The sequence below is a fragment of the Calypte anna genome, chromosome 9 (genome assembly GCF_003957555.1).
Source record: "Calypte anna isolate BGI_N300 chromosome 9, bCalAnn1_v1.p, whole genome shotgun sequence".
In the NCBI taxonomy this organism is placed as follows: domain Eukaryota; kingdom Metazoa; phylum Chordata; class Aves; order Apodiformes; family Trochilidae; genus Calypte; species Calypte anna.
In genome coordinates, this window is record NC_044255.1 from 13,755,857 (window position 1) to 13,779,979 (window position 24,123).

General features: G+C 43.2%; 1 protein-coding gene across 1 annotated transcript in view; it reads left to right on the plus strand.

The window, feature by feature from the left end:
• The first annotated feature begins 6,749 nt into the window (after positions 1-6,749).
• FGF12 (fibroblast growth factor 12) overlaps positions 6,750-24,123 on the plus strand; it is a 217,674-nt gene continuing 200,300 nt past the window's right edge. The window contains exons 1-2 of the mRNA XM_030456125.1: positions 6,750-6,821; positions 6,945-7,106. Coding sequence (XP_030311985.1) covers positions 7,094-7,106 — 13 coding nt within the window. The 5' untranslated portion in view covers positions 6,750-6,821; positions 6,945-7,093. The remainder of the gene's footprint in view (positions 6,822-6,944; positions 7,107-24,123) is intronic.

Consider the following 24,123-nt stretch of genomic DNA (forward strand, 5'->3'; position numbering starts at 1 on the left):
AGTCAGGTATGATGATTGCCATACTGTTTGGGTTGGTTGCAGCCCAAATTTTTGGGATAGATACAATGAGATCCCATCAATTCAGGAAAGCAAGGCATAAAGAAGTTGCTGTTTATGTATATAAGCTAAACAATCCAACTTTTTCAAAAGCAAAATCTCAGCAGTGAAGAGCAGAGGCTGGCAGTTATCTTGGCAAGCTTATTAAATAAGCCACTGGAGACTGCCTGTGCCTATTGTCCAGCAGATTTGGGAACAGGTGGCAGGTTCTGGGTACTGAGCCGATGGGAAACTGGGATTCCCTGAGCTTTAAATTCCAGCCATCATGCTTATCCTGGAGCTGACTGGTGCTTTCCTGACAGTGCCAGATACCTCTAACTACACTGGAAGTGTTGCTCTTGCAGCTCAGTCTAGGTTGCCGGGTAGCTTATATCCCACTTAAAAGACACTGGAGAAGAAAGCAGCAGCAGCAATTTGTAATACAGAGCTGGTGTGGGTAAAACCTGCTTTAGAGGTTGGGCTTCACCCTGGCAAGCTAAAGCTTAGTGTTCCTAAAGTGTCAGGGATCAAGTTTCTCCTACAAGCAAGAAGAGCTGCCTCCTCTATTTCAGTGAGGATTGCCCTTTGCTTTTATTATTCTTCTTTATTCCTCTTCCCCTTGTCTTGTATCACAAATCTCACCTATTTGAATTTCACTTATGTTCTCAATATATTTTGTGAGACCTCCGAAGAGGAACTCAGGCACTGAGCTGCTCCGGTCAAATGCCAGGGGTGCTGGCATCAAGCAACTCTTATCTGCCTCTTGTATTTGGAGAAATTTTGAGTTTCAGCTTGAATTATCACAGATCCAGTTCACTGAGGCATGGGAAAGCTGCACCATGAATACACTGATGCTAATGGTCTAGGCTCTGTAGGTTTTATTCTGTGTTCTATTTTCTAAGATTCTAGAAAACAGAGTGTTAAAATGAACAGGATAAACATAGGCAAATGAAAGATTGCTGTAGCTGGATAAGAGACGATTCTTTGCCCAAGGCTCTGCCTGTCCTCTACTTTGGGGCCACTGGAGCAGTCTGGCACATGGTTAAAATTTTGGGTGTCAGTTGGCAGTGAATTGCCTGTTTAGTGGGCACATCACAAGGCTGCAGGGTCTGAGGGCAGTTCAGTGCTCTAGAAAGGTTCTTGCATAGTAGGAATAAGGAAAAGAAATTGCCTCCGGGGTTATGGGTCTTGGCAGAAGTCAGTCTGATTTCTTGTAATAACAGATAAAGTATATGAATACTACTCAGCCCTGATGGCTGAAGAGAAGTGTGAACTATTAGGTGTTTTTATTGTAGAAAACAGGTGTCAGCAAATAGGACTTTAAGATAAATAGTCCTTTTGCTGTAAGCATTTGATCACATGGCTCTTATGAGGGGTGAAGTTCCAGAAGGAATCTCCTTCCTCCCTCTGAAGTGTTTTTCCTTGTATAAAGTATTCTGAATGCATGTAGTTACCTTTTTCAACCAAGTCAAAAAGTAGCTGGTGCTTAAGAGGTCAGCTCCACTCAGCAGCTTGTTTGCATGTTTTTCTCTTTTCATTTGAAAACCTTAAGCTTTGGTAATGGTATAGCAACCTGACTTCAGATACTTTTTTCCCCAGTCCCACTTGGCGGAGCAGGTGACAAAGTTATTTACTAAATTGAAAAGCCAGAAGTCTGTGGTGGGGCTCAGAGGGTCCACAGGCTAGCCCTAAAAACACAAAGCATTTTGCTGCAAGGATTGAGTACAGCCTTCAGCTTCCATGGACCTTGAGCTCAGGATGGTCAGTATCTCACAGAAAACTAAAATCGGAAGTTAAGCTCTTTGGGTCAGATCCAACTGCCATTAAATTCAACAGAATGACTCTTGTTAATGTTAGTGTGTGTATATGGCTGTTTGTGGAGAATAGTAGCAGAAGAAAGCTGGTGGTACTATACCAGCCCAATGCTGGTGATCAGAATGACCTCTGGACTTCTTTTGAATCAGTCCAAAAGGTGGCTACCCCTCTTCCTGAGTTTTTTTGCTCAGTAATTTTTTTACTTCATTGCAAGTAATTGAAAAAGTACTCTCATTTTGGTCTTTTTATGACTTTCCTTTATTAATATAATGCTGGCTGATTCATTTTGACAACATTTAACCAACACTTATGTAATTAAATGGACTGTGGTTGCTCAAAGGTTGTGGCTTGCTTTGGTCTTTGTTCTGCTCACCGGCTCCTAATGCACTTACCCTATGCTTCTAGAAACTACTTGAAGTGAGGAAGTGACATCTGATGATGATGTCATAGCTATTTATCTTGTTCATAATGAGAAGCTGTGTAGGTGCTAGATTACAGCTTGTAAAATGTTCTTTGTATTTTATCCTACCTATATTACTAAAAACTTCCAGCCTCTGTTTACTCTCCCTTTCCCCCAACTGCATTCTGTCCTTTTCCAATCATGTTAGAGGTACTTCCTGCTGCTGCTGTGTCATGGCCTACTTTCTTGGAACCTGCTGCTTTGGCTTGTGCTTATCTGCACACAGCTCATGGCATGGGGGCATCTTCTGAGCCCAGTGTGGTACAGAGCTCTTTTTTTTTCTGTCCTAAAGAAATCTCTGCTGGCTAACGAAGGCAGTCAGCTAATGATGTCCATTGTTTTTCAGGAACAGATGCTTCGAAGTCCAAAAAAGGACTTCCAGAAGCATTTGGTTGAGTCCTTCTGCCTTGTGCAACTGGTTTCAAGGGATGCACTTGTTTCAGGGTTAGACCCTTATTGAACATCAAGGTTACCAGCTATTCTTGATCCTTGGTCAGAACTCAGTGCATCTCCTTTCTGATTGAGCTGTCTGATATCTTTAATAAGCATCATCTTTAAGAACCCAGGCAGCACCAGGTGCCTTTATGTGACCTGCAGTGAGATCAACTCTGTCTAGTTAGGAAGTCTTCTGATCTGGGTGCTGAAGTTGGCTTCTGGGGAGTTTGGGAACAGTCTGGGACATTGCTGCACAGATTGATGCGCTGAAAATCCAAGTGAAGAACTGCAGCTGGCTAGCAAACAGTTTTGTGTAGAGCTTGGTACAGAAGCCATGTGTCCTGTTGCTTGGGATAGAGCCTCCGCTTGGATTTGTTGCTCTTTTGGATGGTCATCGTTAGAAACCGGCACTGAGCAGATGGAATTCCAACATTCTTGGGAATTTCTCCCTCCTGGCACATACAGCTCCACTCAAAAGTGCTCTGGGCAGACATGACAGCATGTGTGAGGCTACATGCATGACCTTGCAGGCTGGCTAGTGCCTCTGCCCTCGTGAATGGAGGCTCCCTCTAGAGAAGGAGGCACTGTGCCAGGGTAGCAGATGGGCAGGAGCAGCAGCAGCTGGGAGACCATCTATGATCATCACGTGGGCTTACTCTGCAGTAATGCCAAAATGGCCACTTGGCTCTTTCATGTCTGTGGTCCAGGTTGCCTCTAAGCCAGATGCTTCCAGAGGGGCAGGAGGCAGAAAGGGAGCAGGCAGCCCCAATTGCAGCAGGCAGTGGGCTCTGCCCAGCATCCACCATCAATGAGTGAAGCACAGGTTCCTCAGGGACTGGAGCCTCTCTCTTCCACCTCTCTCTGGAGCACCATGTGAGGGCAACCAAACTGAGCTCTTGCTGCATCGCTGTCACCTGTCCAGGCTCACTTAGCTGTCAAGTAGAAGTCTCACTTCCTCATGTCCTGTTACCATTCGAGAGGGCATAGCTCTAGGGACTCTACTGCTAAATTAAGTTGGACTGGTGGGGTGGGTAGATCTCCAGGAGTGCGTGATGGGCAAGAGCTCTTCTGATAGAACAACAGTGCAGGCAACCCAGAAGCAGTTCTGTGTTGGCAGCCCCACGGAAACCACTTGGTACTAATATCAAGCGTGAATAACCTTGCCTTTCTCAGATAATGATATTTTTGCCCTAATTAGAGTCAAAGACACCAAAGCAATTTGAAGAGGGTCTGCACAGGGTGATTGTTCGGACTGAGCCACCTCCTCCTTTGTATCCTGATTTCAGATTTCTCCTTAAGCTTGAACATGCAAAGCAAACAGCTAGCAAACAAGGGAAGCAGCACCGACAGCTCTGTGAACTTGGTACAGGAGTGTGGTGCTTCAGCAGCTCTCCTTCCACTTTGGCTCAAAAAGTGGGGATGGGAAAGAGTCCAGGCTCAGCACACCTGCACCTTCTGAGTGCTGCAATGCTTTGTCTTACTGTGGTTTGGAGAACAATGTGATGCATCACCAAGATGTCATTAATGTGTGTGTCTCACCTTGATGCTTGTTACTTGCAAAGTAAAGTGGAGACAGATCTGACTTTCCTGTGGGGCTAGAAGAGGAACAGTGATCTAATTCAAGATGATTCTTCTTGTTTGATATTTTAATGCAGGATGCATTGCTGAAATCTAAAGTAGAGTACAGGCAAAATTATATTCCTTTCCTACTGATAAATAGTTTCAAAGGTGACCCATAAATGTCAAGGGAGGGAAAACTTCCTCTGGATTTGTTCTCTTGAGTTTGCTTCTTTCATTGTGGAAAAAAGTTTTGAAGGGGTGTCACCTGTTTTGTATAGGGAGGGGCTTTTCTAGCTGTTTTTTTGTTTGTTTGTTTGTTTTTTACTTTAAGAATGTGATTTAAGGTCTTGTGGTAGTTTCATGATTGGGAAAAGAAATTGATGTGGCCAGATGTGACCCAGAAGGAGACCTGATAAACTATGATTTGAAAAGAATGTGTGGATTGGTGAGTTAGAGTGTTTTGCTTGAGCTCCATTCTTCTCTGCTGTTACTCAAAAGAAGAAATGTTTTGGACCTCAAAAGAAAAAAAGCAAAAAACTTAGAAATGTTTCTTTTGCCTTGCTCACCAAAGGTGAGTGCTATGAACTCCTAAAGCATGTGCTTCTCCATTGAGAGGACCTCTACAAAGAAAACAAACCCTAAAAGAAAGCAACCTGCCTTTGCTAATAAGGAGCATATTATGGCTATCCCAATGGACACTGAATAATGGGGCTTAATGTCTGGGAAAGAGGAATTCCTGTTTATTCCCATAGCAGTGGGGCTCAGCCTGATGCCTGCAGCTAGGAACCGTTCTCCACCTTTTTGTGTGAAACTGAATTATTAATGGCTGTCAGCTTTCCAGCTTTGAAAGGAGTCCCTTGGTACTTTGGTCTGGTGCCTGGTATTACAAATGGTGCCTCAGATTGTTTTAGGTAATTATCCCAGCTGTACATTAAAAGTTACGGTGTTTCTTTGCCCTCACTTCTTCCTGTGAAAAGTTGTTCTTGAACTTGGATGCCAGGAACTTTTATGGTCCTCTGAGAGTCTGCTTGGTTTTAATCTGTGGGAGGGGTAACTTGCGACTAAGTTTTAAAAGAACTGGCTGAGAACTCAGTGAGCACTCTGGTGTATGTTCTGATTGCATTCTGGAACATTAGTGGGCACTGATAGACCTTGAAAGAGTTATGGTTTCATTGCTTTTCAGAAAAAGCACACAGGCTGACCCTAGAAGTGTAGCCTGGTCAGTTGGGCATTGCTGGTGGATAAAAACATAGCAATGGGGAAATAGGATCACACCAGTCAATGAATTAAACAGAAGAACATAGAAATTCAGTTGACTAAGTCAAATCATGAAGTCTAAATTTGCTTTGACTCAAGGCTCACCTACAATACCTGAAATAAATACCAGCATAGTGCTGAAATACCAGCATAGTGCTGAAATACCAGCATAGTGCTGAAATACCAGCATAGTGCTGAAATACCAGCATAGTGCTGAAATACCAGCATAGTGCTGAAATACCAGCATAGTGCTGAAATACCAGCATAGTGCTGAAATACCAGCATAGTGCTGAAATACCAGCATAGTGCTGGAGCCATCTATTCTGTACCTGGCAGTGCCCAGTACAGCGGATGCCTTGAGCAGCTTTTTCAGTAGCACATCATAAAAATAAGCACAGAACTGGGCACCAAAGATGAAAAATCTGACAAAATCTTGAAGAGCTAAAGGAATAATTCCAGTGTGGAGAAACTTCCTTACAGGAACAAACTTAAAGAACAAAATCCATGTTCTCTGAAGTGACTTGATATTGGTATGAACTATAAACTTCTCAGTTTCAGGGGACTGCTTATTTTATTAAGCAGCCAAAGGGAGAACAAAATTCAGTGGCTAGATGCAAAGGCAGAAAAGCACAAACCAGCCTTAAGGTGGATGTTTTATGAATCAGCACAATTAATCTTGAAACATCATATCCAGAGAAGGCCTTAATCTGAGACTGGGAATCTCCTAAGAGATCTTCTCCATGTCTGCAGGTGTTGTGTGGGCTCTGTGTAGGTGATACAGTAGAGGGAGGCTGGGGTGAGCCCTCTGACCTGCACAACTTGGGTGCTGTGGTCTGGAGGCTCACCTCAGACCATGTGCATCACCTGCAGAAAGCAGCGGGTGCGCATACAGCAGCCGGGATGCGTTTTGTGTTGTGTCGCACGGATGCCACCTCCGCGACCCCGGGCAGTGATTTCCGTGCCCGGCTCGGGCAGGAGGGCTCCGGCAGGACTCCCTCAAGAAATTACCGGGTGTTTGTGCGCGCACTGCGTAACTCCGCGCTCCCTCTGGCCCGAGGGAGCGGGGCTGGGCTCAGCCCTGCAGCCGCTCCCCTTCCGCGCCCCGCGCAGCCCAGAGCAGGGGGGCCCGGCGGTGCCGCGGTGCGGGCCGCGGGGGCGGGGCGCGGAGGCGGGGCGCGCATGCGGGCGGCACCAGGCAGCGCGGCGGGCCGCGGAGCCACTCACCACCGCAGACCCGCTCCGCCAGGGACAGCTCCAGGTAACGCTCCCCCCGCGGCCGCGCTCCGCTCCGCTGCCCACGCCGCGGGGCTGAGGCGGGGAGAGGGAGGTGCTGGGGGGCTGCGCGGCTCACGCCATCCCCCCGGTGGTTGCTTGCTTGCAGCTCCGAGGCTGTGACGGCGCCGTCCGCACCGCGGAGCAGGCAGCGGTGGTCGGTACTGTCCGCCGGGCTCTCGGGGCTTTTTCGGCTGAGGAGGGAGCGCGTCTTCCGGCAACTTCCCGGCAACTTCCCGGTGCTCTCCAAGCTCCGCGATGGAAGGGAAAGGTGGGTCGGAGGGGGATGGGGCGGGCGGCGGCGAAAGAACCGCAGTGGCCGGGCTGGTGCGCGGGGCCGGAGCCGCCGAGCCGTGCGCTGTGGTGGGCACATTGCGGCGGGGAAGCGGCTCGGGCAGGCGCGCCCCTGCCCGCTCCAGCGGTGGGGACAGGGAGGCAGTGGCGTAAGGGAGTGTGGTGGAGGGTGGTTTGTTTGTTTGTTTTTTCCTGTGTGTGTGTGCTTTGAAAAAATTTATTTATTTTTCCTTTACGGTGAGACAGATGTTAGTCGGTGATTTGTTTTCTTAATGCTAAGGATTTGCATAATAAATATGAGGTCTGCCCCGTGTTTTTTCAACCAGTCAGCAGTGGGGAGGTTTTAAGATGAAAAGAATTTTGTAATTGGAATGTTGTTTTTTTTAAAAAAAAAAATCTTTTTTTTTTTTTTCCTGAAATGAGAAGAGCAGGACTATAGAGCTCTGCCCTCATTACGTTGCATATTTAACACATCAGAACATCCTGATAGATTGGGAGAAATGCATTAAGTATTGTGCTACTGAACTGCCCACCCTCGAAAGAGGAAATCATTAGATATTGCTTGCCTAGCTTCTGTATTTGCATAGAAAGAGAGGTGTATCTCATCTAAATATATCCGTTTGTGTTGGACATATATATAGATATTGTTTCCATACATAGCTATGTAATCCTCCACATTGATGTACCTACCTCTACAGTTGCATCAGACATTACACATTCAACTGGTACATGAACTCAAAATCTGTATGTGTTAATTGCCAATGAAATACTGATGGTAAGTTAGACTATGCAGAGGAAAAGCTAGTTGCCATTACCTGCTAACCCTAGCTGCCAGATCTCCTCTCTAACATAAATCTGGTAGCTGTTTAATTGATAGAAATGAAGGCAGGTGGAGAATATGGGCTATATTAATTCAAGGAAAATGATGGTAGACTTGTATAACACAATACTACCTATCTTCCAGGGAGCCAAGCAAGCTATGTTTAAACCTCAGGTTTATTTTTGTAGCTATCTTGTCAATCAGGGCTATAGTTCTCCTGTGTGGGAATAACTGATTATATGCTGATTAAGGAAGGAAGCTATTTCAATCATATGGAGGCAGTATGCCCTATAAAGTACAGTTTCTTGTGGGCAGTGATCAATAGAGTTCCCAGGGCTTGAAGACAGGTAGGTACCTTCTTCAAAAAGTGTGTCTGCAGAGACTTGGCTTAAATTTAATGCTCCCAGCAATCATGTTGGCCTTGATATAATTTTTTGTGGCTGTCCACACCATTTTCACAGTTAACCTGAGATGGGACACCTTTATGTTTTTGCATGTCCTACTGGTACATGTCTTGATGCGAAACAAGTAGACTGACTTTAGTAATAACATGTTATGTGCCTTGTCATGCACTACACAAGCAGGCAGAAGGCTCCCCATGGAACTTCTGGTGGAGCTCATGTGGCTGGGAGAGTTGTGCAGGGGGGGCAGAAAGGTAATATCTGCAATAAAATAAAAGCAAAAGAGTCCAGCTAGCTGGTGGTGAAAGCAGCACCTGAGAGAGGGTCTCTCAGTTTTGATCTTCTGCAAACAGACTGGTAAAATGTAATTGCTGCCTGAGTTGGAAATGAGAAGCTGAATGAGGCAGCCTTTTGGACCACTGATATTTAGGTTTGTTAGTTATGAGATGGGCTTTGCAGCAGTCCTGGGATCTTGGCTTTGATGGAAGGGTTCTTGGGGGTTGAGTCAACCCCAAGAGTCATTACTTTTCAGAAAATTTTCAGCAGTTTCCTCTCAATAAAGCAAACAGAGTGGAGGCAGGGAACCAAATACTGTCTTGGTTTCCTCTATGCAGAAAAAAGGGTTGTTCAGAGCAAGCCAGTAGAATTTCAGGCACCAGGATGGGACAGGTCCAAAGCAGAGATAATACACAGTCAACTTTGGCATCTCAATAGAAAAATGAGAAGGCATATGAAGTCTGCTCACAGCATGGATCCAGTTGTGCTGGAACTGAAGTATTTCTTTAAACTGCCTTGGAGTTGGAGTAGCATGAGAAGGCCTTTGGTGCACAGATCTAACAGACTAATTCTGTGTACCTGTATGGTGAGGCACTGTAAAGGCTGCCTCCCCAGGGCAAAGGTATGAGCCAGCCCAAATCTTTTAGCTTTTCTGACTAGTCCTAGATGGACTTTCAACTGCATTGCCTTACTAGAGATTTGTTTACATTTTTCTTTTATTAACAGCCAAGCCTCTTCATTGCAAGTCCCATGTTACAAGACTGCTGCTTGCATGAAGTGGTTCTCTGAAGTCATCCCTTGCTTTTTAAATACTTCCTTCTGCAGCCCTTCTCCCACCCCTCCAGTCTCCCTTGGTGCAAATCTTAGAACATTTCAAACTCAGTGTTACGCAGATACTGAGGAAGAGTGTGTGCTATATTAAGCAACATAAAGTCTGTTTAACAAAACCTACCTTCTGGTCCTGGTGACTGCTGTGGATGTTTTTGCCTAGGATTTGCCATTCTAGGACAACTTGGTTGTCTGAATACTGATGCTTTGCGAAGCCTGCAGTCCTGCACAGGGAAAAAAAAAGCTAAAGGTTCATCTCTAGCATTGCTTCGGGCAGCCATAACTGATCATGCTGGTTAGACTCATTAATGAGAATGAGAGGAGATGGACAGATTCTAGTTTTTGTGCAATGGTTTGCAGGACTAAGGACTTTACTGTCGTTAGGAGTGTTGCAGTAAGAGTGCAGGCAAAGAGGGTCCTAGTGTGGGCTTGAGGAGGGTGTGGGTGCAGCCAGTGCCTTCAAGCCTGGATAGAGATAAATATCACAATCTCCTGACTACTAAAATATATCTAATTGTAGCATTCTATGGATCTGCACTGTTACTAATATATCATGGTGGGCTAAAAGTAATATTTAGCCTGATCTAACTTTCAACTTCTTTGACTTATTCTGTTCTGTAAATCCACTGTCTTCAAACCTTTTACAGCATTGAGAAGCTTAAAAGTTGTAGCTGTTTCCAAAGCTGTTTAAGGCAGAGGGGGAGTGGAGGGCATTGTGGGAGTCAGTTTTTCATCTGCTACCTGATCCCTGTTCTCTGAATCTCACCACTACAGCAGTTCCTGTCAGCTGCAGCAGTAAGCAGTGCCACGCCAGGCATCCCAGGAGCTAGGCTTTGCCAAAGCTAGCAATAGTTAATGTGGAGGTTAAAGAATATTTGGTAATTTGCCAGATTCTTCAATCACAGTTAGAAAGATGCTTAGCAGGAGAAGGAACATCACACAGTGATGCTCAGACTCAGAGGCTGGGAAAGAAATCAGTCAAGCAAGAGTCAAGCTGCACAGTGTGGAACATATCCCTGGGCCTCAGTATGTAGCAGAGAGGGACTGCAGGCCAGCCTTGCTGCAGGCAGGGCTCCCTTCCTTCTAATGGTGCTACACCCTCTTCTGTAGTCCTGAAGACACAGGGAAATCCCTTTCTGGAAGGGGGGAGAAAATACATATTGCTACTTTTATCTTCTGTGAGGTGGGGATTGTGGACTTGATGGGGTCAGGGACATGCTGCCTGCTGGGGCCCATCTGTAAGGGCCCAGCCAGCTCTTGGTGCTTTCTGTTTTTCCTGGAGCTCAGTGCTGAGCTGATGGCCCTGGTGAAATTTCACTGCCTGAGCGTGGGGCAGGCTGCTGGCAGCACAGGGTACGTGTTGTTAGCTGGAAAATACAGTGGGACTTCTCTTGTCAGCTGGGACAGCAAAGCTAAAGCACTTTGGCTATCCCACCGAGATCTGGAAATGCTCTTCTCAGTCCTCTGAGCCATGGGCCTACCCTGTTGTATAGCAGTGTCAGGTTGGAGACACATCCCCTGTGCAGTGGATCTTCCTGCAGGAACACCATCCCTGTGCTTGGAAAGCTGCAAGGTAGAAGCTGGGGGTCTGATCTGGGCTCTCTTTAGCGGCAGTGTTCCAAAGCAGAAGAGCTTGAGGAGATGTCTGCAGAGGACATTCTTATAAAGTGTCTGTCCCCGCTGCCACAGTGGAGCTATCTGAGTCATGTTCTCCTTCAGTCATGAAGACAGGGAGCAGGCTTTTTGCGTTTGCAGGTAAGTGACAGTGCTGCTGTTCATAGACATGCAGAGTTTGAGCCTTTAAATGAGGATCTGTAAACAGCTGTAAAATCCAGTTTACTTAGGGTACAGAGAGGCCCTTCTTGGGACTGGCAAGCAGGTGTGAGCTCCTTGCATGCTGCTGTTTTGTGGGTATGGTTGGTTTGATCCATCTCTTCCCACTGGAGCTGGTTGGAAGTCTCCTTGGCCAGCCCCAGCATTGTGGCCCAGCTTCTTCTGCTTAGCTCTCTGTGTGCTATGTCTGTAAAGGACAGAATCTTCACCTTGAAGAACTTGTGATCCAAACTCAATGAGAGATGATGAATGTTAGGATTGCAGATGGGCTTTGAGGGCAAGGTAAGAGAGGGTGGCAAGTGAGAACATGCAGTTCTAGAGATTGCTGTACACTGTGCCCACCTTTGTGGCTGTCTTCAGTGATCAAAGAAAAGATCTCAGTGGTTCCAGCAGTAGTTCGTGTCCCAAAGCTGTTTGGGATGCTCATGTCAAAAGCTGCCTATCTCATCTTCCTGACACATTTATTTGTTAGAGTTGACTCTATAGCACATGCTGTTGAATGCGTGTTGAAGTAATGCAGATGGCTTTCTTAAAGACTGGGTCACAGAAATTATCTTGGATACTTTGTGATGGAAACCAAGTAGTGCCAGAGTCACTCTTGTTATGCAACTGTTCGTTTTTTGGGGGAACACTTGTGTCTTTGTTGAGATGGTCATAGTGAAGGTAGCTGCTTGCTCTCCTGTTTTCAGAGTGATGTGCTGTGTGAGATCCAGGAGATGTTACTGAGGTCAGCTGTTCTTAAATTGGCTGCTCCCAAGTTTGACACAGAAGCATATTTGGGAATGTAAATAAAGGGTCATCATCTTTTTTTTTTTTTTTTTTTGAAATATCTGCCCTGTGCCACAGGCTGTGCACTTCCATATGGGTACCAGCTCTCTGGATATGGCAGGGGAAGCTTTGGTTGCCTGACCTTAGCACCTTATCCCTGAGGCTAGAATGGGTTGCTGTGAAGATTGCTTTGCTCCTGAGCCTCAGACTCAAATCTCTGCTGAAAGATGCGGGAGGGGAGTGTAAGTTTTTAAGCTAGCCCTGTGCATGTTTTTCTTAAACGTATTTCAGAAAGAAGAGCAACGCCCTCTTGTTACAAATCACATGAAACAAGGCACAAACATGACTATCCTGGGAGGGCTCAGAGGTGGTAAGAACTTGGATTGCTGTGTGGGGCTTAGCAAATGAGCAAACCTACGTGCTGCCACCTAGAAGAACAGATAAGTTGAATATCTTTACATCAGTTGTTAGCAGCTGAAGTACTGTGGGCAGGCATCTGTGGCTTCTGGATGAGAAGCCAAACCTATATGATGCTCAGGGAAGTAGACATGGTACCCTAGAAAGCATCTGTGTGCTAATGGGCCTCATGAGAAGGGAAAGGTGTCTGTGCTTGTTTCTTCATAGCTAAAATCCACTATGTTATTAAAACGATGGGGGGAAATGACCCTGGTAATAGGCTTAAATACTAAAAAAATGGGAGGAGCATGTAGTCATCTGGATATTGTTAAAATACCCAAGAAGCAGACAGATTCTTCCACCCCACTTCCAGAAATTATGTGGGAGCTGTGGAAGTTGTATTTTACCTGAATAAAATGCTGGAGTAATTTAAAATCTTTAATGCATGAAGTTGTTCTAAGGTAGTATTTATATGTATAGTGGCTGGAAGCACAATCTGTGGATACTCTGAGTAATGACCTGCATGCAATTGTTTCATCCTTAGTTCATTTACAGTCTAAAAATTTAAAAACCTTGTTTTTTAAAGCAGGCTTTTTCAAAAGGCTTAGCTAACTGCAAGATTTTTCTTATCTACTCTTATCTTTTCCTCTGTATCTACTCAGCTATTCAAATCCTGTCTGAATTGCATTCATTTCTGGCATGCCATAAAACTTGATATGCAAAAGCTAGTTATTTAGGGAGAATTGCAGGAATTATTTTAGTCTGTCTTTTGACCGATAAATGAGAGGACATGATTACTTTTTACATTCAAAGCTTGGTGTTTATTAGTGTGGTAAAATGCAGTTTGACAATGACATTGTCAATAGGCATAATTCCTAATAGGCATAATTAATGCTTTCACTCAAAGTATAAGGATTTTAATAGTGCTTTTATAATAAAATGATTGAAGGAAGTTTACTGTTTTCCTGTCAGTGATACAAGGATGTTTGTTTTCTTTATAGCTTGAACATCACTCTTTTTCTGTGGTCTTTATACTCAATAAGAGTACAAATCATCACACTAATTCATTGAGTTTCTTCTCCCAGGTCCCAGGTTCGGTTGAACCTTATGATTTGATATATATGCAGGATACACATTGAAAGCTACTGCTTTTTGCTTCAGATTGAATTAAAGTGTTTGTGGTGTCATCATGGTTCAGTGGAGACCTTGTGGCTTGAGATGATGGCTGCTCAACAGAGTGCAGGAGCAATACTGCAGTGTGCCTTGAGCTGCTGTGTGTGCATCAGGATGTGGACTTTGAGAAGCAAAGCATTTCACTTGCTATTTTTAACAGCATGTGCAAAGGGAGAAATCAGGAAACCATAGAATAGCATTTCTAATTTGGACAACTTTTTCTTGAGCTGTACTTCTTCCTCTCGTGTTTTGTCCTTCCACTGCAAGCTAGGTCAGACTGCCTTTATCCACCACCAGCCTTCAATAGGTAAGGTTAATTTACCAAATGCAGCTACTTGGAGGAATTAGGAAGGAAAGTCAGAAGTGCTGAATGTTTTATTGGTATAATGAGGGAAAGTTGCTCTGCTTTTCAGTTGCTGAGAATGTATTATTCAAAAACACTATCTTGAATTTAATGCTATCTCCAAAAGAGGCTGACAGGCAAGAAGACCTCTTCAGGAAGATTGGAGCCAGTCACAAAATCTCTTATGCCATGCTTATTCCAACATGAAGTGCTGTTGCTAATTTTTATTTTTTCTAGGTCCAGCCAGCCAAAGGTTATTGGTAGATTGGGCATGCTCAGGTGTTGTGATAGACCCTACTCAGGAAATGTTGAGTTACAGACCTTGAGGTCTCTTTCAGCTGCTGTTAGTCTCTGACAGAACCCTAATGAAGAGCTTGAACTCTAAATCTGGTTCCAAATTCTGTATCCTGCCTCTACCTTGTCTCATTCACCTACTTATGTGTATGCTTTCCTCATATTTGAGTGTTTGTTACTTGGGGCCCTGAAGAGCTGGATCCAGATAATATCACCCATGTTTCATCACATGGTATTATTTTGAGATTGAGCATAGTTTTCTGAAAAGAAAACATTCATTTGTCTACGAAAAGACATAATGGTTTGAAAGCATTCTTTACTTGAGAGTCCTTGCACATGCTGTGCTTGCTATGATGCAGAAGTATCCGTTTCACTGCCACTTTAGAATAGCCCCAAATTCAATCTTATAAAACGTAGCTGGCTCCATCGTAGTGTGAGGGGAAACAGCACTAATGCCAGCAAAATGAGGAAAAATGTAGAATCCAGCACCTTGTATACAGGGGGAAAATTACTTGTACATGAAGGAAGCCTTGGATTTCCTAATTTGATTCTAATAAGCTGTTACAGCATAACTGGGTTGACAGTAGAATAAGCTTCCTCAGCAAGACCTGCTTTCTGTAATATTTTCAGCATATTTGATCTCTTTGAAGGCTGAGTCTGAGCTTTTGAGAGATTTTCTATCCTTACTCATATTCCCTCTCAGTATTGACCATCACTCCTGGCACTCTGCTATTCCCTGTTAACCCGTAGACATATATTATCAAATAATTGCATTGATGAAGTCAACTGTAATGTTTTAAAAAACTTTTTATTCCTGTCATTGTATCCCAGTGGAGCAATTATGTACTAAAATTTGTAGCCATTTTGTTGCTGTATGAGAAGGGAGGGTGGAATCAGCAGAGAAATTTAAAAATTACTGTTCTACATCTCTTCCAGTCAAGGTTTTAAGTGAAGACTGTGGAGCTACTCGGGAGTCGCACATGGGTAGGTAATAGCATCATGTGATTAGTAGGCAAAGGCCATATCTTTAATGCCTTATCTAATTGCAGACACAATGGAAATAATATTGACAGTCTGGTGTAAGACCTATTTAAATGGCTTTAGACCTTAATTAGCTACTTAAGGTGGTATGACAAAGTAATTTTATATTGGTTAGAGAGCATGTTAAAATAACGAACAGTTGTAAGTTGTTTACCTTTGACTTTCATCCTGCCACTTTGAAGGCAATTTAATGGTATAAATTATATAGTTTTAAGACTTGTATTAGCAACTGCTGTTAAATTTGCTCTATAGTGTCTTCAAAAGATTATCCAACACATCTTTAAAAATCATTATGTTCACTTACAAAAAGTAGCTCTGTTCAGCCACATCTCTGACATCACTAATGGAGACAGTACCAGGTATCTAGAATTATCTGTCAGTTTTATTTGCACGATTCATCTCTCACTAACGTGTTTCAGGTTTTCCTACCTATATTGCATTTACAGTCCATTTCCTTCCAAAAAATAAACATCTAGGAACAGAAAGACTTTGTTCTGTTTGTGTTCTTTTAAAAAAAAAAAAAAAACACAAACCAGAAGCAGCTCAGTTTGAATTTTCTACCTCCCCTGAAGAGAAGGTTCCCAGAAATAGTGAGGAGAAGCCTGACATACTGAAGCAATGCAAGCATGCAGCCGTGGGCAGTATACAAAGACAAAGAACAGAATGTTTTTAAAACCTTAATTATAGTAAGAAAATACTGGTTTTGATTAAATTGTCCCTTCTGTGGTACCCACCCTGTGGCTGACGACAGCAGAACTGAGTGCAGAATTTAGCCTCATGTTCTGCTGTCTGTGCAGCTGAGAAAAAGGTTCTGGGGCTGATGCTGAGCTTTGCGTGCACAGGGATCTTCCAGTGCAAGCACTGCTCTACACTGTGCAAGGCAGTCAAGATGCAGGGATTTTTTGATTGATGGCCTGTTACAGATGAACTGCCATACATATGAAAATGCAGGCTGTTCCTTTTTTATTTAAAGGTTTTCAGAAACGGTGAGTCCAGAAGAAAATCACTCAACGCTATTAAAGGTAGCCTCACCCTGAAATGAGTTTATGCTCATGGGCAGCGTGAGTTTTCATTTGGTAATCTGAAAATCAAGGCAGATTCTCAGCTGCTTTTCTTCTCTTGTCTTCCTGAAGTCATCATTATTACCTAGAAGCTGCGCAGCAATTCAGTCATCTAAACCAAACTGAGCTTGTTCTCTATGAAGCTGACTTGAAAGTGGCTGTGGTGGGCTGTTGGCTTGGAGTACTGAGAAACACCATGTAGGTTGATAATGTTCCATTTCTTCCTCTCCCTTGTAGCTTCATATCAGTTCTGTAAGTTGGATGTGAGACTGAAGCCTGGCTGGGGCTCCCAGGAGGATTTTAGAGCTTTGTACTTCTCCCTGGCTCCTCTGTGAATGCTTTGACATCTGCAGAACGCCTGTTTGTGAGCAGTTCTTAGTGTTGGGACTCCTGCTCAGCCTTAGGGGTGGGGTAGTAGCTGATGGTCTAGGAAAAGGTAATATATGATATCCTGGGCTGTCCACTACCTGTCAGGAACACTGGTGTAAGCGTCTACCTCTTCTGCCTTTGAAGTAGCTGCCTAAAAGTCAGGTTTTCAATTTTGTAAAAAATCCCATTTCCTGAAGATTTTGTGCTGAATTGGATGGAAATGATATTTTTTTTCTTACCATTCAGGCCAGTCAAGGGCTTCCTGGAGACTGCACTTACTGATAGAATGAAGTTTTGAGTTAGAAGGGGACTCCCATGATCATTTTGTTCCATTACCTGACAACTTCAGGGCTGACGCAAAAGATAAAAGCACATTTTTAAAGAGCATGGTGCACATGGGTCCTGCCTTGGATCCATGAGAGTTTGTCAACACCTGACATATTACAAACAACACAGCAGAAGTTGGACTCATGTTTTTCAGCTGAACAATTATTTTGCTGTCTGCTGTTTTTGCAAGGAGGTGTCACAGTGGTCCTAGTGATCGGTGCAACACTGGATTTCATGTGGTGCTTAAGGCCTTTCCAGGTGGAGGTACATATAGACCATAAAGCTTTAAAATTGTTTTTATTTCTTGTATTACTTCCTTACTCAAGCTTCCAACTCTTCTGTTTGAAGTATGGAAGTTAAGTTGATGGGGGAAATGTTGTTTTTCCTAGATTTCTATTTGAATTTCCGTTGTAAAAGAGAAACAGTGTTGCTGGCCAGGAAAAGAGAGCCATGTAGTCAGGAAAGCATGCAATTTTTCCTCTTAAAAATGAACTGTATTTCAATCTTAACACAGTTTCAATTTGTTTTGAAATTATTTCCTTTAAAAATAATAATAAAAAAAAGCCCCAGCATTTAAAACAGAACAAACAATAATGCTTCATTTAAAATTTATATTTTTCCATGGATTTTCCTAAGGTAGTGCAGCAGAACTGGTCATGAAATTGCAGGTGTCCCATTTGACTATATCAGCTGTTTCTGTGCAGATGATGACAGCTGCAAATGTCCTGTCCATACTTTGCCAATGGTTACTGGTTCAAATGCCTGGGCAAGGCCATGTGAAATGGTTTAGTTCTATGGGGATGACTGATCTGGCCTCAGCTGGATGGATTGTCTTGTAGCTTTCCCAAGAAAGCATCTCTAAAACCAGGTTGTCTTGGTTTGTAAATTACTCTGTTTCTACCCAGTGTCCCAGAACAGCCCTACATGGCACCACAAACTATGAATCATGTGTATTTATAGTGATGCTGCAGGATACCAGGAATAGTGGCCAAGGTATCTGTTGGCCAATGGCTGCTGAATGAGTCTAATGAACCGAAAAGCTCATATACCTCCTTGAGGGGAAAAATGCAATCAGATTGACTAATTATGACCCCAGATGATGATAGAGCAATCCAAAAATAGCAAAGCATGGGCAGTGAACTCCCTTGATATGACAAAACTGGATGAGTCTGGTGTTGGATCCTATATGTTTTTTTTTTTTTCACTGAAAGGCCTGCTGGACTGTTGGTCCAGTTCCTGGAGGGGCTACAGGAACGTTTACAGCTCCATGTACAGTTACAGCTATGTGAGGCAATAAATCGGTTCCTGTTCCTCTGAGAATGAAAGCCTTTGGCTCTCAGCTCTGCTCCTGCTGGCAAAAAAAGTGTGGGGATGGAGAGCCAGGGTTTCACTCAGCTTTGCCAAATCCAAGACACCAGCTTGTGAATCACCTGGGTCCAGCCCCTTATGTCTGTGCTCTACAGGGGGAGAATGGCTTCAGAAACCTCTGCTCACTGGAATTACTGTGCATGGAGACTGCATGTCAGTGTGTCTGACCATGTTAAACAGGGGTCTGGCTGGTGTCTGGTCAGGCTTTGCAGGCTTTGGCATTGAGGCATGTCTTCATCCCCTTACATAGGAATAGTATTAGAAATCCAGTGTGGCTTTAACATCTTACCCTCCTGATCTGAGGCTTTGCTTGGGTGGTATTTGCATTTGGGAGTGGTTGGGTTCAGATATTGCTGTGGCATTGTTGGCCAGAGAGCTTAAGGGGCTCTAGAAGGAGATCTTTTTGATGATCAGAATGTAGGTAATGTAGAACAGCAGCACTCTTAGGCTGAACTCATATCTGAATTTTTGTGCGTTGAAATTGCTTTTAAACCTTCTCTGTGCTGCTGAATGCTATGAAGATTGGTGAGGTAACACAGTTCTTCTGTCTTTTCTCCTGGTAATCCGAAAGAGTTTGAGCCGTTTTACTACTAAAGCATTTATTTAGTCTAGTAGGGTGCTATTATCCTCCCTCTCTTCCTTTTTCTGAAGATGGTAGCTCAGAGGTGCTCTCTGAAACATCTTGGCCAAGTTTACCTGGAGAGATGCATCCCATGCCAGCTGCCATTGTGACTGGCAAAGTTAAAGTTTACTGCTTCTTTTTTGGATGGTGGGTCCAAATAGTTTTAAGTACTTAAGCAAAAATAGAGCAGCTGTGTTTGATAGCAGAAGGTAAGAGCACAGTGTGAGGCCTGGACATATGGTAATGCTGCAACATCCTAAACAGCAGTCGGAGGCTGAAGAAGGATGAGAGCACATCTGATCTGTTTGTCAGGGTAGCCAAGGACTTCAGGAAGCCTTTGTTCTCTGTTGGTGTTTTTCTTCCAGATGATTTCTATTCTAACGTTTTTATTTGGTTTTTTCCTCTTAGCTGTTGTCAGGATGATATGTTTAGGCAGTAGTTTGGCACCAGTATTATATGAGAATGCCCCTTCTGTACTCAAAGACCCTAATCTTGTCCCTAGGAAAGATGGTGATACAGATGGAAAAAACGGAGGTCTGAGTACTGTTTCTGTAACAGTGTGCAACAGAGGGACATCCTTACAGAAAAAAAGCTTCATGAAGGGAGTGAAGTAGCCATGCACATCACTGTCAATTGTTTGTTGCTATTGCTAATCTGTCATTTGATAACATCTTTTTCTCCTCTTGTGCTGTTAACTCCAGCACCTGCTTCCCAGCCTTGCATTCATGGGGATGGCAGAAGGTTGGGATCCCACAGCTGCTTTATGGCTGATATGCTGTGAGGCCTGGAGGATGGGATTTACCTTGAGTGGTTAATGAAGTTACAAGTGCATGAGATTGAATGCCCGTGTGCGTCACTGCCCTCTTCACATTTTATATTGCATGTGTAACATGTCCATTAGCTGTGAGTGGAAGGCTTGTTCATTTGTCTGCATTGTTTTTCAGGATATACTAAACTTCTCTCAAAAAGATAATCCAAATATTTTTCGGATTAATGAGGCCTGATTGATAAACACTTTCTGGTGGAATCTAAATCCTTCTGTGCAATTTGGTCTTGTATATCAGAGAATCTCTATAGAATGAGGAAAATGTTATTAATCTCGCATATAATGACTCCAAATTTTAAAATCTACATATGTTATAAAATTATTATCGTAACCTTAGTAAGTTTAAAATACTATTGTTGCTTTGGAATAATAGTCTGTCTAAATTTTCCATGCACAGTAAATCTCATTTTTCATGCAGAAAAAGATTTTTGAAGACAAATATTTGCAGTGATAGAAAAAGCAGCGTGGAGAAATGGTCTCAACATTCTTTGTATAATTGTTTCCTTTCTTTTCCTTATGGATCTTCACTAGACTAATCACTGAAGTACTCAGGACTGTGTGTGCAACTGGTGGCTAATAGGTGGCTGTTTTTAATCACCTCTCTGTAAGGGGAGGGGATTTGGAACTTTACATGAGAGGATTTAGGAGTTATGCCACCTCAGTATTTGACCTCTTTCAGTAACTTGTTGTCTTGATTTTATTGGGTGGGTATGTTTGGGTGGGTGAGTGCATTTGGGACTGTTCCAGAGAGATCAATGACCACCAAAACCTGCCAAGCGCAAACCAGTTGCAGAAGTGGGTGTCCACTATTGAGGAAAAAGGGGACCCAAGTCAAGAAGCGTCTGTATCAGTGGCTGCTTCTGGATTTACCTTGCCATGTTCCTTTTGACTATTTCTGTGATACCTGTCATGGCACACCTGCCTGTGCCAGGCTGTGGTAGAGCTGGCACATCTGAAGTTAACATTTATTTACTCTGCTGCTGCTTAAGTGAAGATACCTTTTATGCTCTATACCCAACACTGAATAACACCGTCATTTCACCTATCTTCTATATTGTATATTCAGCAACTATCTCAGTTAGTTAGCTACTGGAAAAGACAAAGCCTTTCAGGCCTTGCATAGACTTGAACAACTTGAAAGATCCATCTCCTTGGATATTCAAGTGTTTCAATCTTAGCTTTTGCTCAGACTAAGAAAAACTGGAATGGGAAATTTGTGGGACTTGAAAGAAGTCAATTCAGCAACACTGGCATTGTTTTGATACTTCTGTTCAAAACCAGCTCAACATATCAAGGGTGTTTGCGTGACACATGTTGACATACAAAGGAAAATGAGGCACAGAGCAGAAACAACTTGCTCAAGGTCAGAGTGCTAGGATAATTCTTGTTCTAGTACAGTTAGCAATAAAATACCTCTTCCATGATACTCTGAGCATAGAACATCAGAAAAATTCATAGTCCAAATGTTAAGTACAGGGAGACTCTTTATTGTGATGTGGAAGATGTAGTTCACCAGGAACTTTCAAGAAGAGGATCAAGGCTGTGGGCTACAAGTTTGAAGCATTGTGTTAGTAGGGAAAGGCAGCTGGAGTTATTAAAAAGAGTCAGCTATTTTGTGTTAGCTGAAGAGGGCAGCACATTCTTATTTGGCCCTGTATGGGATACTTACACCCTCTATTGGTCTCATGAGACCAGAGTAGAGGGGGAGAAAAACCTCCCTGGACCTGCTGGTCACTGTCTTCCTCGACCTGTCAGCATCCTGACCGTCCTCACAGGAGTGCTGTGGTCCTTATTAAGGTTTATAACCGGAGTTCACTGCTCTATCAGCAAAGCTTTTGGCTGCCTCCTAGCACCAGCCTGCCCAAAGGAGTGACACTGACACAGGGCTGTGCTGGGGACAGAGCAATGCCTTTGTTTGGGGTGGTGAAGGTGGGGGTTGTACTCTAAAGCATAACCTAGCCTTCAAAGCCTTTGAGTTGTAGCTTCAAAACCAAGTTACTTTCTGGAAAATCAGGGACTCCAGGGGAACAGTTACATAATGCAGACTCAAATGTGTATTTTTCCCAGAGATGGTTGAGAGCTGCACAGCAATTAAGAGGCAAGCATGTGTTCTTTAGGATGTGTCTTCCAATAGATAGGGTCTGGGGTCCCAAGACATTAATAAAAATGGAAACATACTGAAGTATCTATATGTAGGAGACACTGCTGTGTGTTAGGGAAAATGATATATAGGAATATATTGACTATTTATATAGCCCACATGTACAAGGAAATACTTTGTAAAAAGATAATACAACTTTCCTAGTCCTCCAGTTTTTATGAAGTGTGGCAATTTAGTAATTTGCTAGAAAGCTTTAATACGTCCATTCAGAAAATAGATCTAGGATGTTTTTATTCTAAATTGCAACTGTTTTCAGTGTCTCGTGGTTGAATACTTTGTATGAAAGATGGGTATTTCTAAAAGATCTATATGTAGAGTTCACTATCAGTTGCTGCCTAGTCTCTGCTCAGATAGTATTCAAAAGCAAAAAAGAAATAGGAAGACACTTCTCAACAGTTACAGAAAAAGACTCAAGATAAGAGCTGGTTTGGAGTACTTTCTTCAAAAAGTAATATATAACATAGCTATTTATAGATTTTCATGGCCTCTTCCTGAAGCTCAACCAACAACAGATGTTTGTCACCAATAAATCCCTTTCTCTGTTGGTTACTTGGGTTTATCGATTTATTTTAAACCTCTGTGTATTAGCACATTACATAGAGAGATTATACTGAAGTGTCTGATAGATTTGAAGGTTCCCTCCTTTTTCAATCACTGAATAGTCATTTAAGGAAACAAACATGACAACCCCAACCTTCACCCACTTGTTAGACCATCCTGCTTGCTAGTGTGCAGTATCAGGGATGCCGATGGGATGGGGACACAGACATTTGGTATCCCTGCTTGTCATGTTCAAGAAGGTTCATTCCCAGCTCAGGCTTTATCAAGGTGTGGGAACAGCTTGGCTTGTTTTGGGAGAACCATAACCTTTTGGATGTTCCTGAGGGAACTGAGAGTTGCTGATCAAAACCAAGATGAGTTGAGGGCTGTAACCAGCAGGAGGAAAGGAGTATTTCTTGTGCATCAGATAACCTGCTCCCTCTTGCAGAGCAGCAGTGCTTGTAAGGTCTCCGTGCATGTGGCTCTCCTCTGGCTCTGCCTAAGAGAAGAAAAACCCTAGCAGGTACATCTGAGTGTCCTAAGGAGTTTACAGTAACCTCTTGTCAAACTCTATTTGAATACATAGAGAAAGGAGGGTGTCAAGATTTGGTTGCACTTGCTTTTTTTTTTTTTTTTTTCTCAGGGATTTTGGGGTGAGAAGATCAAGTAGACCAGATTTATTGACAAGTCAATGCGGTTAATAGTAGGCTGAACAAATTAAAATCCATGTATGTGATGCTCTGCAGCTTAGTTAGCTCATGAGTTGCTCTCAGATGTGTTTGACCAGCAAAGTTTCAGCAAGGACTTTCTGGCCATTCCTGAGGTAACTGGAGAAAGGACAGGGTCAAATTCCTACTCTGAGTGATAAGTCTTGTATGCACACGTTGCACATCCTTCTCGAGTACTTTAGAGGAGCTAAATGAGTTGTGTACAGCCTTGAGGAGACTGAGGCTAATTGTTTAGGAATAAACCTTGCTACAGCAAGTATATTTAAGTAGAGTCTCAAATGTCTGCCTTAGCAAGCAGCTTGCCTAAGATGCCCTAGTGGGCAGGTGCTGAGTTCCTGTAATTCTTTTGTGTGGTTATGAGACTGCTTAGGTCTGCTACAGTGTGCAGAAGGGTTCCATTTAAGAAATTACCAGATCGTTGTCCTACGAAATACAGATCTGTGAAAGCATATTTTTCCAGCTACACAGTTTGGAGAAGTTTTAAAGTGGCTCTAAACACTGTCTTGGTATTGTATGCACATTTATGCTTTTACATCCCACAGATTCTCATTTGCCAAACAGATTAGTGTCCCACAGGTGAAGTAATCTCTGAGTGGTCAAAACCAGCTGAAGATAATGGCTGTTTTTTTCTCCCCTGAAATAGGAGAAACCTGTCCCTGCCATTCTAAGATGGATCTGAGTTTCTCCCCCTCAAACCTGGTTTTGTGTTCTTCTGGAAAGTCTCAGGGACTAGAGGACAGTATTATTGATGCAGACAGCTTGACTCGTTGCAGAAGAATTGAAAATATTATTTTAATTGATTTGTTAATTGCAGACCAG